The 16,094-nt window shown below is 44.1% G+C and overlaps 1 protein-coding gene across 4 annotated transcripts in view; it reads left to right on the top strand.

Moving 5' to 3' along the window:
- The window catches only part of LOC132397934 (A-kinase anchor protein 17B-like), a 90,800-nt gene that overhangs the window by 28,547 nt on the left and 46,159 nt on the right, over nucleotides 1-16,094 (top strand). For 2 of the 4 annotated variants that reach the window (XM_059976758.1, XM_059976754.1), the window contains exons 1-3: nucleotides 4,994-5,032; nucleotides 8,814-8,879; nucleotides 12,217-12,981. In XM_059976758.1, coding sequence (XP_059832741.1) covers nucleotides 5,009-5,032; nucleotides 8,814-8,879; nucleotides 12,217-12,981 — 855 coding nt within the window. In that variant the 5' untranslated portion in view covers nucleotides 4,994-5,008. Of the gene's footprint in view, nucleotides 1-4,993; nucleotides 5,033-8,813; nucleotides 8,880-12,216; nucleotides 12,982-16,094 lie in introns of those variants that run through there. The other 2 variants (XM_059976757.1, XM_059976755.1) reach the window with 1 other exon arrangement.

Raw genomic sequence — 16,094 nt, 5'->3', positions numbered from 1 at the left:
GCCGGTTTAGTGAGTGACTGAGCCCTACTTGGCAACACAGTTCTCCCCAGGTGTTGTGTAGCAGGACGCTTTCATCGCTGTGCATGGTCACCCTATTGAGTGGCAGAGTGACATCTGTTAGCTGCTGACTCGAGCGTGGTAGATCGACATAATGGAGGAAAAATGTTACTTCACAGCTGTGAAAGCATTATGTTTGGCATTCCATGTTGTTGTCTCTTCCCATTGATGACCTGAAGGAGTGGGTAAAGTATTCAGGTTAGGCGCTGACACTGCAATAGGTGCGAGAGCAGTTTTTGTCAAGAATGTGGGGCTCTGCAACAGAGTGGGCAAATGCCTCCATGTTTCAGTATCAGATTTATTATTGTTGACTTATATGACATGAAATATATAATTTTGCAGAAGCATTATTGTAAAAAACTCATAAAATTACTAAAAAATTACGATAACAGTGCAACAAAAAAAGGAACACAGATGGTGTTCATGAGTCATTTGCGAACTTGATGGCAGAGGTTAGACCAGGCATGGGCAAACTACGGCCCGCGGGCCATATGCGGCCAGTTAAGCTTTTTAATCCGGCCCGCAGAACTTGATGAAATTATGTTAATAAACCTTGTTAACGTTTTTTCCCCACAATTCTGGCGTTTTCCCAATAGATGACGCACTCTATATACATTGACCTTTGTTGAGGTGCAGCGTATTACTCCACATTTGTGCTTTACTCTTTATTCGGCTCGACCTATTTGTGTGAACAGGCGTTCAGCGTCATGAACATCAACAAAGCCAGCCGCAGATCCAAGTTAACTGACCAACACCTCAGATCCATCCTGAGAATCGCCACAACAAAACTAAATCCAGACTTTGATGCGCTGGCTAAAAAGGGAGACCAACAACACTGTTCCCACTGAAATTAAAAATAAGTTTCTTCGTTGTGTTATGTAAAAAATGCATTTGAAAATATTTTTTTCAATAAGCCTTTCATGTTACATGTCATTTCTGTTAAGTGATGGACATGAGTAGTGCGCAGGTGCACGTACGTTCTCAAAATAAAAAATGCGCTCCAGATCAAATAACGCGCTCCGCATACTGGTGCACTGTCACTGTTCTGTCTTTGTGCTGGTCGTTGTTGAGTTTTGGCACAGGGGACAATTGAATAAGAAGGAGCAGGACAAGTAGACCTGCATCTCCTACGTTTTTGAAATAAAGACAGTCAGGAGGAGAGTGATGATGATAATATCTTGAAGGATAACAGTATTTTCAGTGCTTTAAAATAATAACTGTTACTATTAAAAAGCTGTATTTTATTCATTTAATTTTCAGTGTTTTAAAAGTCATTTCAATAAATAGCTAAATACCATGGGACTTCAAAGTCAGATATTTTGTTGTAATGCATTTGTTCATTTTCAATTGAAATTAAAGCACATGTTTTCTACATATCCCATGATTTTTATTTTCTCTTATGAGGTGTATTACCAAAACACTCCGTTCATCTGCTCCTGGTCCGGCCCCCCTGTCAAATTTTAGAACCCTTTGTGGCCCACAAGTCAAAAAGTTTGTCCACCCCTGGGTTAGGATGTAGCATGGGGGATAAAACTTGTTTCTTGATCTGAGTGTTGGTTTTCAGGCTCCTGTTTCCAGGAATAACAGATGAAGTAGTTTTGTCAAAAGCCATTGGCATTGCCTGGGAAAATAGATCTTTAAAGTTGAAATATGCGCAAAATATTTACTTATTGAAAGGCATCATAATGAATCTTTTGTAACAGGGTACGAATTGCTAAATGCTATTTGGTTAACTTTCCCCAAACAGTAAGGCTGATCAACACCTCCACCCACTAACCCACCCCTCCACACCCCCAACCACCACTACTTTATAATTTCCTGTCAGAGACCCCTAATACACAACTGTACTTGGTGTCACTTTATGGACATACAATAAACCTATGTATAAAACCGTATGTAATAATATATATTGTATTTGTTTGTGTTGCATCAGATCCAGAGTAATAATTATTTTATTCTCTTTTACACTGGTGTACTGAAAATGACATTAAGTAATCTTGAATCTTAATCAAATCTTAAATTGGCTATTGATTCACTGCTCAACTTACCGAAATTAGAATGAAAGCAAATGATTTTTATAAAGGCCGGTGGCGTACCGTGTAGTCCAGCTGATCCATTGAAGATATCGGTACATTTACTTTCCAGCCTAGGGAAACTTGTCAAGGCCAGTCGAGTTGCAAGGCTTATGAAATAGGAGATCTGCTTTAGCCCTCGTTATTCCCACATGTTTAATTCCCTGTATGTTGTACGGAGTTTTGAAATGCTTAGCATTTTCAAAAGTGCAACAAATGAGACTAACATCCTCTTAACACTTCCTCCAGTACATTCTGTGATTTTTGATAACTTGCTTCCTTGCAGAAGATAAAATCTTTGTAATTTATTGTTTTGTCATTACTGGGAGTTCCAGACTTCTGAGTTGATCCTATTTTGATCTGAATCTTAACCCAGAATATCCCTTTAAAATATTGTTACCTTGTGCATTTTGTTTTTGTATTGTTCAGAAGAGCATTCCTTGTGCTATCTGTTCCCCAGAGACCCGATTCCCCTGTGATTTGCCTACATTGTAATTCTGAGTTCGCAGTTGCAACACAGGACAAGCCCTTCGGCCCACAATGTTGTGCTAACCTTTAACCTACTCTAAGATCAATATTAGGTCTGTAGTCTAGTGTAGCTTTCTCTGTGTTGTTTTTTTTACGTAGTTCAGTCTAGTTTTTGTACTGTGTCATGCAACACCATGGTCCCGAAAAACGTTGTCTCATTTTTACTATGTATTGTACCAGCAGTCATGGTCGAAATGACAATAAAAGTGAATTGACTTGAACCTTTCCTTCCCACATTGCTTCATTTTCCTTCAATCCATGTGCCCATCTACAAGGCTTTTAGATGCCCCTAATGTATTTGCCTCTACCATCAGCCCTGGCAGGTCATTCCCTGCACCAAATTCATTCTGCGTGGTAGAGAGAAATTACCTCCTGTACTTGCCTCCATTAACCTTAACATTATGCCCCTGGTATTAGCCATTTCTAATCTGGAGTGAAAGGTTAGTTACAATGTACAGATTGTGGGATAATCTAGGGGTAGGGTTGTGGGGGATCTAGAGGTCAGACTAAGCCTCTGTTCCACATTCAGAGACGAGCTGTGTGGACGTGAGGCACCTGTGGCCAGATGTCAGACAGGCAAGGCCGCCCCCTCCCAGGTCAGTGAGATGTAGGTGGGTGCCAGAGTCGGTGATGTGTGCGGGCAGGAGGAGCAAGTCCCAATGGCCTCCTGGGTTCACAATATGGTGGAGGCCTAGTGTTTGGTGATTGATTACAGGACACACCGATGTCGAGGGTCAAACTGGAAGTCTGGAAGCCGAGGCCTGTTGGTTGGAGCCGAGTCCGCAAATCTCCGCGAGTCCCCCGCGGAGGAAGAAGCTCGGAGTCTGCTGTAGGCTTAGCCTGTTCTTGGGTTAAAGGACCACGTAGTGTTTGGGTGGGAGGGAGAAAGGGGCTTGTTTTGTTGTTGTTTTTGTTGCTTGGGTTCTGTGTTGTCCTACCGAACATTTTAGGCATGCTATGTTGGCAATGGAATGAACGATGCCACTTGTGAGCTGCCCCAGCACACCCTCCAGATATATTTTGCTGTTTGTTTTGAAGTACAAGTCACAAATAAACTTGAGTATAACGCATCTGTTGAATTCACTGAATTGACTATCTGCTGATTGGCCTTGGACTTCAGAAAATTAGCTGAAGTTTTCCTGCTGAATAGTTTTCCTCAGACGGAGAACCTGGACTCAGAAAAGGAGATGTATTTTGCATTGAGATGTACAGGACTGTGTAAAAGTCTTGGCCATATACATTTAGCTTGGCTGCCTGTGACTTTTGCATACGACTGTGTTTGTCAACGTGGAGTGAAGAGCAAGTTTGTAAATCTGGTGGGAGCAGTGCCGGGAATGGCGAGGTTGGAATGCTGTGGGACTGGAGTGTTGGGTTGGGAGTGGTGTGGATGCAGACACGCCCAGCCCTGAGACACTAGGCGAGGTCACTTGATTCCAATCAGTTGGTTTATTGACCATTACAGAATGTCTCTCTGGTGTTTACGGCTCCCTTCCCTTTTTCCGAACCCATGATCCCCCCTCCTATTCCACTCTCGGTCCATAATAGAGAACCATATCAGAACTGGGTTTATCATCACTCACATTTCATGAAATTTGTTTTTTTTTGTGGTAGCAGTATGGTGCAAAACGTTAAATTACTACAGCATGGTGCATGGGTCTTGGGCACCATATGTGTGCCCAGAACTCCACCTGAATTTGCATAGTACCACACTTGAAATTAAATGTAAAATGTTCAACACATGGTAAAATTTTATTCAAGGTAAGCATTTGAGATGGATCACGGAAAGGAACAGTGTGAAGAAGGCAAGACAACGTGATTGTGTACAGTTTGGCCACCCTGTTAAAGGGAAAACATTGTTAAGCTGCAGAAGGGGGCAGGGCTTCAGATTCTTGGATCATTGGGATCTCTTCTGGATGAGGTATGACCTGTTCAAAAGTGACGGGTTGCACCTGAACCTGAGGGGGACCAATATTCTCGTGGGCAGGTGTGTTACAGATGTTGGGGAGGGTTTAAACTAATTAGGCAGGGGGGGTGGAAAATGGAGTGAAGGGACTCAGGATAGGACAGATGGTAAAAAAGCAAAGAAAGCATGCAGTCAGACTGTCAGGAAGGGCAGGCAGATGATATGACAAAACTGCAGCCAGCAGGGTGATTATCAATGCATTAGGGATGTAGAATCAAAAAGGGTAGCAAATACAGTACTCATAGTGTTATATCTCAATGCACAGAGTATAAGAAATAAGGTGGATAATCTTGTTGCACGATTACAGATTGACAGGTATGATGTTGTGGCCATCACTGAATCGTGGCTGAAGGATGGTTGTAGTTGGGAGCTGAATGTCCAAGGTTACATGTGCCATCGGAGGAAAATGAAGGTAGGCAGAGGGGTTGGCATAGCTCTGGTAAAGATTGTCATCGAATCATTAGAAAGGTGTGACATAGGATTGGAAGATCTTGAATTCTTGTGGGTTGAATTAAGAAACTGCAAGGGTAAAAGGGTCCTTTTACCCTTGAGTTGAGTATAGGAGCAAAGAGGTCCTTCTGCAGCTGTACAGGGACCTGGTGAGACCACACCTGGAGTATTGTGTTCAGTTTTGGTCTCCAAATTTGAGGAAGGACATTCTTGCTATTGAGGGAGTGCAGCGTAGGTTCACAAGATTAATTCCCGGAATGGCTTGACTGTCAAGTGTTGAAAGATTGGAGCGACTGGGCTTGTATACACTGGAATTTAGAAGGATGAGAGGGGATCTGATTGAAACATACAAGATTATTAAGGGATTGGACATACTGGAGGCAGGAAACATGTTCCCGATTTTGGGAGAGTCCAGAACCAGAGGCCACAGTTTAAGAATAAGGGGTAGGCCATTTAGAACAGAGTTCAGGAAAAACTTTTTCAGTCAGAGAGTTGTGGATCTATGGAATGCTCTGCCTCAGAAGGCAGTGGAGGCCGTTTCTCTGGATGAGTTAGATAGAGCTCTTAAAGATAGTGGAATCAAGGGATATGGGGAGAAGGCAGGAACGGGTACTGATTGTGGATGGTCAGCCATGATCACATTGAATGGCGGTGTTGGCTCGAATGAGCTCCTGCACCGATTGTCTATTGACCCTGATGGCGGTTATATACAGGCTCCTAACAGTAGCTGAGATGTGGACCACAGATTACAATGGGAAATAGAAAAGTTGTGTCAAAAGGGCAATGTTATAATAGTCATAAGAGATTTCAACATGCAGTTTGATTGGGAAAATCAGGTTGGTAATAGATCCAAAGAGAGTGGGTTTGTTGAATGCCTACACGATGGCCTTTTAGAGCAATTTGTCTTTGAGCCTACTAGGGGATCAGCTATACTGAATTGGGTGTTGTGTAATAAGTGTGAGACCATTAGAGAGCTTAAGGTAAAAGAACCCATTTTGATCACAGTATGATTGAGTTCAACCTGAAATTTGATGGGGGAGAAAGTAAAGTCTGACATAGCAGTATTTCAGTGGACTGAAGGAAATTAGTGGTATGAGAGGAGTTTGCCAAAGTAAACTGGGAGGAGATGTTGGCAGGGAATGACACCAGAGAGGCAACGGTGTGAGTTTCTGGGAAAAATGAGGAAGGTGCAGGATAGATGCATTCCCAAAAAAACACAAAAATACTCCAATGGTAAAAAGGTACAACTATGGCTGACAAGGGAAGTCCAGCTAATGCGAAAGCAAAAGGGAGAGCATACAACAAAACAAAAATTAGTGGAAAAGAGAGAGGATTGAGGACCTTTTAAAAACCTACTGAGAGCAACTAAAAGAATCATTAGGAGGGAAAAGATGAAATATGAAAGCAAGCTAGCAAACAATATCAAAGTAGATAGTAAAAACTTTTTCAAGTATGTAAAAAAAATCAAAGTTGTGAGTGGATATAGGACCGCTAGAAAATGAGGCAAGAGAAATAATGGGGACAAGGAGATGACAGATGAACTAAATGAGTATTTTGCATCAGTCTTCACAGTGGCAGACACCAGCAGTGTGCCAGATATTGAAGGATGTGAGGGAGGAGAAGCTGGTGCAGTTACTATTACAAGGGAGAAGATGCTCAAAGACCTAAGGGTACATAAGTCACCTGGGCCAGAGGAACTGCACCTTAGGATTCTGAAAGAGGTAGCATTAGAGATTGTGGAGGCATTAGAAATGATTTTTCAAAAATCATTGGAACTGGCATGGTGCTAGAGGACTGGAACATTGCAAACGTTACTCCACTCTTTTTAAGAAAGGAGGAAGGCAGCAGAAAGGAAATTGTAGACCAGTTAGCCTGACCTCAATGGTTGGGAAAATGTTGGAGTCAATTGTTAAGGATGAGGTTATGGAGTACTTGGTGACACAGAACAAGATAGGACAAAGTCAGCATGGTTTCCTTAAGGGAAAACTTGCCTGAAGAACCTGTTGGAATTCTATGAGGAGATTACAAGTAGGATAGATGAGAGGGATGCAGTGGATGTTGTATATTTGGACTTTTGGAAGGTCTTTGACAAGGTGCCACACATGAGGCTGCTTACCAAGTTAAGAGCTTGGTATTACAGGAAAGCTACTGGCATGGTTATAGCAGTGGCTGATTGGTAGGAGGCAACAAGTGGGAATAAAAGGATTCTTTTCTTGTTGGCTGTCAGTGACTAGCAGTGTTCTGCAGGAGTCGGTGTTGGGACCGCTTATTTTTATGCTGCATATCAATGATTAAGATGATGGAATAGATGGCTTTATTTCTAGGTTTGCAGATATTACAAAGATAGGTGGAGTGTTGAGGAAACAGGTAGGATGCAGAAGGACTTGGAATGATTAGGAGAATGAGCAAGAAAGTGGCAAATGAAATACAATGTTGAAAAATGCATGGTCATGTTGTTTGATAGAAGAAATAAATGTGCAGACTATTTTCTATACAGGGAGAAAATCCAGGAATCTGAGATGCAAAGGGACTTGGGAGTTCTTGTGCAGAACTTCCTAAAGATTAACTTGCAGGTTGAGTCGGTGGTGAGGAAGGCAAATGCAATGTTAGCATTCATTTCAAGAGGTCTTGAATACAAGAGCAGGGATGTGATGCTGAGGCTTTATGAGGCACTGGTGAGGCCTCACCTTGAGAATTGTGAACAGTTTGGGCTCAACGTAAGGAAAGATGTGCTGGCATTGGGGAGTGTTCAGCGGAGGTTCACAAGGGTGATTGCAGGAATGGAAGGGTTACCATACGAGGAACGTCTGATGAACGTTTCCATACTCACTGGAATTTAGAAGAGTGAGGGGGAATCTCATTGAAACCTTAAGAATGTTGAAAGGCCTAGACAGAGTGGATGTGGAGAGGATGATTCCTATGGTGGAGGAGTCTAAAACCAGAGGACGAAACCTCAGATTAGAGGGACATCCTTTTAGAATGGAGATGAGGAATTTCTTTTTCCAGAGAGTTGTGAATCTGTGTAATTCATTGCCACAGGCAGCTGTGGAAGCCCAGTCTTTGGATATATATAAGACAAAGATCGATAGATTCTTGATTAGTCAGGGAATGAAGGGATATGAGGAGAAGGTGGGAGATTGGGGCTGAGAGGGAAAATGAATCTGCTGTGATGAAATACGGAGCAGGTTTCAAGGGCCAAATGGCCAAATTCTGTACTTGTATCTTATGGTCTTGTGGGCTAAGGGAGCTATGAACATGCCCAAGTTTGAGCTGTTGCACTTTGGCACAACAGACCAGGGTAGGATTTGCAGGGTGTGTGGTAGGGCACTGAGCTGTGCACTAGAACAGAGGGATCTGGGAGTACATGTCCATAATTCATTGAAAAATGGCATCACAGGTAGATGGGGTTGTAAAGAGAGCTTTTAGGATATTGGCCTTCAAAAATCAAAGTATTGAGTAGAGAGGTTGGGGTGTTATGTTGATGTTGGAGAGACCTAATTTGGAGTACTGTGTGCAGTTCTGGTCACCTATCTCCTGGAAAGTTATCAAAAAACTAGAAAAAATGCAGAGAAATTTTAATGGATATCACTGGGAATTGAGGACCTGAGTGATAGGGAAAAGTTGAATTGGCTTGGAATTTATTCCCTGGACCGTAAGAAAATGAGAGGAGCTTTTAAAGAAATGTACAAAATTATGAGGGGTATAGATAGGGTAAATGCAAGCTGTGTTTTTGTCCACAACAGCAAGAGATTCTGCGGATGCTGAAAATCCAGAGGAACGCACACAAAACGCTGGAGGAATTCAAACAGGTCAGGCAGCATCCATGGAAATGAATAAATAGACGACGTTTTGGGCCCAGACCCTTTCCTCAGGATTGGAAAGGAAGCGGGAAGAAGCCGGAATTAAAAGGTCGAGGGAGGGGAAGGAGGACAGCTGGAAGGTGATAGGTGAAGCCAGGTGGGTGGGAAAGATTAAGGGCTGGAGAAGAAGGAATCTGATAGGAGAGAAGAGTGGACCGGGGAGAAAGGGAAGGAGGAGGGAACCAGGACAGATGAGGAGAAGAGTTAAGATGCCAGAGTGAGAAATAGAAAGAAGAGGGGAAAATTACCGGAAGGAGTAATTGATATTCATGCCGTCAGGTTGGAGGCTGCCCAGGTGGAACATAATTCCATGCTCCAAATTATTGACGTACAAGGTAAAACGAAGCAGTCCCAATATCAACCCCTGCAGATCACCACTGGTCACCAGCAGTCACCCAGAATAAGCCCCGTTTACTCTATTTGCCTCCTGCCAATCATCTAACCATACTGTTATCTTTCCTGTAATATGGGTTTTTACCTTGCTCAGCAGCCTCATGTGCAGCACCCTGTCAAAGGGCTTTTGGGAATCCAGCAAACAACATCCACTCACTCTCCTTCGTCTATCCTGTTTGTTATATCCTCAAAGAATTCCAACAGATTTGTCAGGCAAGATTTCCTCTTCAGGAAACCATGCTGACTTTGGCTTACTTTATCCCGTGCCTCCAAGTACCCCAAAACCTCATCCTTGATAATGGACACCAGCATCTTCCCAATCACTAAGGTTAGGCTAAATGGCCTATAATTTTCTTTCTTCTGCTTCTCTCCCTTAAAGAGTGAAGTGACATGCAATTTTCCAGTTCTCTGGAACCATTCCTGGACCTAGTGATTCTTGATAGATTGTTAGTAATGCCTCCATGATCTCTTCAGCTACCTGCTTCAGAACTCTGGGACGTAGTCCATCCAGTCCAGGTGACTTGTCTACCTTCAGGCTTTTCAGCTTCCCAAGTATTGTACCTTCTCCTTCGCAATAGCAGCTACACTCACTTCTGCTTCCTGACTCTCAAATTTCTGACAAATTGCTAGTCTCTTCCACAGTGAAGACTGATGCAAAATACTTAAGTTTGCCATTTCTTTTTTCCCCAGTACTCCCTCTCCAGTGTCATTTTCCAGTGGTCCAATATCCAATCTGATCTCTCTTTTATTCCTTATATATCTGAGAAAACTTCTGGTATCCTATTTGATATTTTTGGCTAACTTACCTTTATATTTAATCTTTTCTGTCCTTTATGGTTTTTTTTAGTTGCCTTCTGTTGGCTTTTAAAAGCAGCCCTGTCACCAGGGCTGATACACCAACTTAGCTCGTTAGCTGTCTCTGCCAACAGCCACGTGACTCATCGGTGAGAAGGCCACTTTTCATAAACAATATTCGTCTAGGGTCAGTATGATTTGGAGTTCAACCAAACAGAAATATTGCGACGTTTCAATTAAAAGAAACCTCAATTTGAGCGAATGCTGTGTAAATACAGTTATCAGTAGCCCGGAAATGACAGATGGTACAACAGCATAAAATGATAAGGTCTGTTTACCAATTTTCAACTGTATCAAACAGTTAAGAGAAAGTAAAAGGAAGATAACAGGAGCTAATTTCTGTAGCAGCTGGGAGTAGCTTTACTTAATTTAATTTCCCCCACCAACCACAGGTAGAACTTCCCTTCCTGCGATCCTCTAGGCATCTTCCCTGGTGCTCTTCACTCCTCTCCAACCGCCAAACCAGACTACTGCCCTTCAGAAAACTCTTCCCGCCCAGCTCTTGAGGATGTTCCATGCCATCCCACTCCTGATTGGCTGACACAACATTCCCAAGTTGGACGATGTGGCTCCTCATCTTCAGCCGAGGCCAAAACACTCTTAGCCGGGGGACACCCTACTTTACAGAAGACTGCTAAAATAAAATACCTCACAGCATAGCAGTAGAAATATTAACCCGGGCTTTTCATAAAAGCTTCCCAGTCCTCTACCTTGTTATATCCTATGCCCTCTCTTTACTGAAATCCGACATCTCGCCAGATGGGAGAGGCACCACGCTTCCAGCACCAACGTAGCATACCCGCAGCTTACTGACCCTAACTCATATGTCTTTGTACGTGGGAGGAAACTGGAGTCTGTGGAGGAAGCCCATGGGGAGAATGTACAGACAGTGTGAGAATGGAACCTGTATCGCTGTCAGTGTAGTAGAGTTCCTCTAACCGCTGTGCTGACTTTTCATTCTTTCATTGCTTTGAACATGGGGAAAAGCACCGTTCTGGGCAAATGTCCACTTTTAAGGTTCAAACTAAATTTACTATCAAAGTGCATACAGTACTGTGCAAAAGTCTTAGGCATGCATACAGTAGCTAGGGCGCCTAAGACTTTCGCACAGTACCATAGTAATTTTATGTATTGCACTGAAATGCTGCAGCAAAAAGACACAAGTTTCATACCACGAGTGAGTGACGATAAACCTGTTTCTGATACAGGTCTCTATTGTGGACTGAGAGTAGGAGGGGGCAGGGAGAGGGGAATCACGGTTGGGGAAAGGGGAAGGAGCGGGAAACACCAGTCAACCAATTGTTTGGAATCAAGTGACCTGGCCTGGTGTCCCAGGGCTGGGTGTATCTGCAGCCGTGCCACACCATCTTCCCCCCCCCCCCCCCCCCTGCCTCTGTCACTCCTTCTCTGCCACCTGTCCTAAACCCCTCCTGTGGCGCTCCACCATTGCTATTCCCAACATTCACTGCTCTCACCTAATTTACAAACTCATTCTCAGCTCCACGTCAACAAATACAGTACTGTGCTAAAGTCTAAGGCACCCTGGTTATATATACGTAGGTAGAAACATAGAAAACCTACAGCACAATACAGGCCTTCGGCCCGCAAAGCTGTGCCGAACATGTCCTTAGCTTAGAAATTACCTAGGGTTACCTGTAGCCCTCTATTTTTCTGAGCTCCATGTACCTGTCCAGGTACAGGAACATGGACAGGAAAGACTCTATTGAAAGACGATAAGATCTTGAAAGGCCCTGCTGTACCTGCCGGCAGCTCATTCCATACATTCACCACTCTCTGCATAAAAAACAACAACAGCTACTTACCCCAACATCTCTGTACCTGCTTCCAAGCACCTTAAAACTATGGGTGCCCAGGACTTTTACTCAGTCCTGTATGTGTCACCATATACTACCCAGACACTCACATTGTTGCAGACATTCACTGCAGAATAAACAAATGCAAAAGAAGCTAAGAAATACGATAGAAAGTTGTCTCTGGGATTTAAAATGTTATTTCTCACACTTTTCTTCCCATCCAGGCTGCCATGGCTGTCACAAGGCTCTTTGACACATCTGATGCAGTGGAGCTCTTTGCTCCGCAGAGTCTCTACCTGAAGCCGATCGCGAGGCTGACCATCAGTGTGATGTTCCCCAAGTCCAAGGTCTCCCCAAAGCTCATTTCGAACTGGGAGCTCATGGAGACCCTGAAGAAGATGGTGTACCCGGAGCAGCTCACGTCGTTCAGAGTCTCACGCAGCACAATGGAATTCATCCGCTTTGAGGCGGAGCTTGAGAACAAGAAGCTGCTGCAGACCGTGTGGGAGAAGATTAACAACAAAAGCATCAGGGTGAATGGAATCGATGAGATGGCGAGGGTTGTGGCGGTCGTGAGCCAAGTCAACTTTCCGAGCCCGTCGGACTGGGAGTCCTTTTTCAAGACGGCTGAGACCATGAACGAGGCTCTGCCCGGGGAGAGGCCAGACACCATTCATATGGAAGGGCTGCCTTGCAAGTGGCTGTCTTCAAAGCAGCTGAACAAGGAAAAGCCAGTGGAGGAGATCCTGCAGAGGGTGTTCAGAAGATTCGGAGAGATTCGAAACATAGACATTCCCATGTTGGATCCGTATAGGGAGGAGATGACGGGGAAGAAGTTCAATACCTTTAGCACTGGTGGCCTCCCTACCTTTGAGGCTTACGTCCAGTACCAGGAGTGTGCCGGCTTTGAGCGGGCGATGGCATCGCTGCGGGGAATGAAGCTGGTGTACAAAGGTGAAGACGGAAAAGCTCTGGCGTGTAACATAAAGGTATGTTAACACACTGGCGTCTGCTGTGTAGGGATATGGCTGCTTGCACCCTCGGCTGTGGGCAGCAGCTGTGTTTCCGAGCCAGAGATCCTCAAATTCAACTCTCACTCTAGATAAAAACAAATCTCAGGAATCCTCTGCTTTTATATTTCCTACTCTGAGTCCCCTCTTGCCCCTGTTCTGCTCACCTGCCTATCAACTCCCTCTGGTTCCCCTTCTCCTATCACCACCCAGCTCACTCCAGCCCCTCCTCCCCCATCCACATACCCCCCCCACCCAGCTTCACTTATCACCTTCTAGCTTGTACTCCTCCTTATTCTGACATCTTCCACCTTTCTTTCCAGCCCAGATACAGAGTCTTGCCCCTAAAGTGTCAACTGGCCTCATTCCTTTCCACGGATGCTGCCTGAGTTGCTAAGTTCCTCCAGCGCTCTGTGTGTAGTACTGACGGTCTCGTCAGGACGTGAAGCGCCCCATTACACTGCTTTGAAGAAGAATATCAGTCTCCTGGCCTCTCACCCGACGGTTTGCAAATAGATTATTTGAACATAGAACACGCAACAGTACAACACCGAACGGGCTCTTCGGCCCACAATGTTGTGCTAGCCTTTTACCTACTCTAAGAACAATCACTGCTGTGTAGCCCTCCAGTTTTCTACCATCTGTGTGCCTATCTAAGAGTTTCTCAAATGTTCCTAATGTATCTGCCTCTACCACCACCCCTGGCAGGGCATTCCATGCACTCTGTTTATATTTAAAAAAAACTCTACCTTTGATAACCCCAATAACTTCCTCCAGTCACTTTAAGAATATGACCCCTGAGATAAGCCATTTCTGCCCTGGGAGAAGGTCTGTGGTTATCCACTCTATCTACGGTGGTATTAGGAAATTTGTGAACCCTGTAGGGTTTTCTCCATTTCTGCATAAATATGACCTTAAATGTGATCAGATCTTCACGTAAATCCTAAATCCTATTGTTGAATTTACTGAAGCATTTCAAAGTTTGGTCAGTGTGCAACATAGGGAAACGGCAACCAATTTACACAGAGTGAGCGCCACAAGCATTAATATTAGTAAGCAAATCTATGTGAATAGGTTGTGTGAGCTGGGGCTTTTCTCTTTGGAGCGAAGGAGGTTGAGAGTGACTTGATAGAGGTGTACAAGATGATAAGAGGCAGACAGTGGTGTTAGGAAATTTGTGAACCCTGTAGGGTTTTCTCCATTTCTGCATAAATATGACCTTAAATGTGATCAGATCTTCATGTAAATCCTAAAACTAGTTAGAGAACCTAATTCAATAAATAACACAAAAGCCATTGTACTTCTGCATTTATTTATTGAGAAAAATGATCCAATATTACATGTATTTGTTGGAAAGAAGTGTGTGAACCTCTGGGGAGTCCAGTGTTCCAGTCAATGAGATGAGATTGCAGGTGTGGGTCGGACAGGGTACTTAGCAGAAATAGAGAAAATTCTACAGGGTTCACAAACTTTCTAACACCACTGTCTGCCTCTTATCATCTTGTACACCTCTATCAAGTCACCTCTCAACCTCCTTCGCTCCAAAGAGAAAAGCCCCAGCTCACACAACCTATTCACATAGATTTGCTTATTAATATTAATGCTTGTGGCGCTCACTCTGTGTAAATTGGTTGCCATTTCCCTATGTTGCACACTGACCAAACTTTGAAATGCTTCAGTAAATTCAACAATCTTAACAGCCTGTATGTTTGAAACCCCGAAGCCTTGAGATCTGGGTCGCCAGTTTCTCTTCCACCCCCCCCCCACCCCCACTTCCTTTAAAACTCAAGGGAGCTCTGTTTCCTGAACTCCTATAAATTCCCTGGGAGCCTCCCGTCCCTCATTCCTGTAAAGTCTGTCATGGCCTCATTTCTGTGAGGAGCCTTGACCTCTGGCTGTTTCTTTGCTGTAGTGCTGTGTGACTCTGGGTCAATGGGACTAGGCAGAATAATAGTTTGGCATGGATCACAGTAGATGGGCTGAAGGGCCTGTTTCTGTGCTGTAATACTCTGTGACTCTAGCCTGCACCCCTTTTAAAGTTCTGGGGGTCTCAATCCAAACTCCCCTCACACTCGGAGCAGATTGCTTTGGACTCACAGAGGCCTCGTATCCTGCATCTCATTTAGGTTCACCAAAGTCCTGTTTCACTCTCTTTAAACCCTCACCAGACCTCTGTCTCCCATGCAGAGGAAAAAACCCTCGATTCTTTCCTTCCGCTGTAAGATTGGGGTTCAGTCCAGTGAGGGGTTTGTACGGTGTCGCCATGAACATCTGGGTTTCCTCCAGGTGTGCTGCTCCAAAGGTGTTTGTGAGGGTTAGTGATTTGTGCACAAGCTAGATTGGCATCAAAGCCTTTGACAACTCTTGCAGGCTGCCCAGCACAATACTTTCTGACTTGATTTGACACAAATGAAGCATTTCACTGTGTGTTTCCATGTACACATGATAAATAAAGCTCATGTTTTTTTTTCTCCAGGGGCCTTTTAAACTCCCTGCGTTCTGTTTCCTGAGCTCCCTTTTTAAACTTGCCTGGTTTACTGGAGAATCTATGTAACAACCCTGGGAAAAGCATGTTGTGGTATTAACGACAGAGAATCTACCAGTCCAGCACCAGCAGGGGTGTCAGATTATTGGAGGTTCACTGTGTCTCACTGACTGCAGAGTACTTTGGGGTAAATCAGAGTATTATTGGCACCTGTACCGAGGTACAGTACCAAAACTTGTGCACATCAGCAATACAGATCAGTCATTACAATGGTACATTGAGTGATACAAGATGAAACAATAGAGAGCAGGAGAAAGTGCAGTGCAGTTAGGCAGTGATGTAAAAGTAAAGTATTCTGGATTTCCAACATGTGCAGAATCTTGTGTTTACAGTAAAGTACAAGGTTACAATGACGGTAGACTGTGGTCACGAGTCTGTCTTCTCGTACTAGGGAACTATTCAATTGTCTTAAAACAATGGGGTAGAAGCTGTCCTTGAGCCTGCTGGGACGTGCTGTCAGGCTGTTGCATCTTCTGCTCGATGGGAGAGGGGAGAAGAGAGACTGTCTGGGGTGGGTGGGCTGCTGGACGATGCTGGCTGCTTCACA

The sequence above is a fragment of the Hypanus sabinus genome, chromosome 8, assembly GCF_030144855.1.
Source record: "Hypanus sabinus isolate sHypSab1 chromosome 8, sHypSab1.hap1, whole genome shotgun sequence".
Taxonomy (NCBI): Eukaryota; Metazoa; Chordata; class Chondrichthyes; order Myliobatiformes; family Dasyatidae; genus Hypanus; species Hypanus sabinus.
This window is presented reverse-complemented; position numbering and strand designations above follow the sequence as displayed.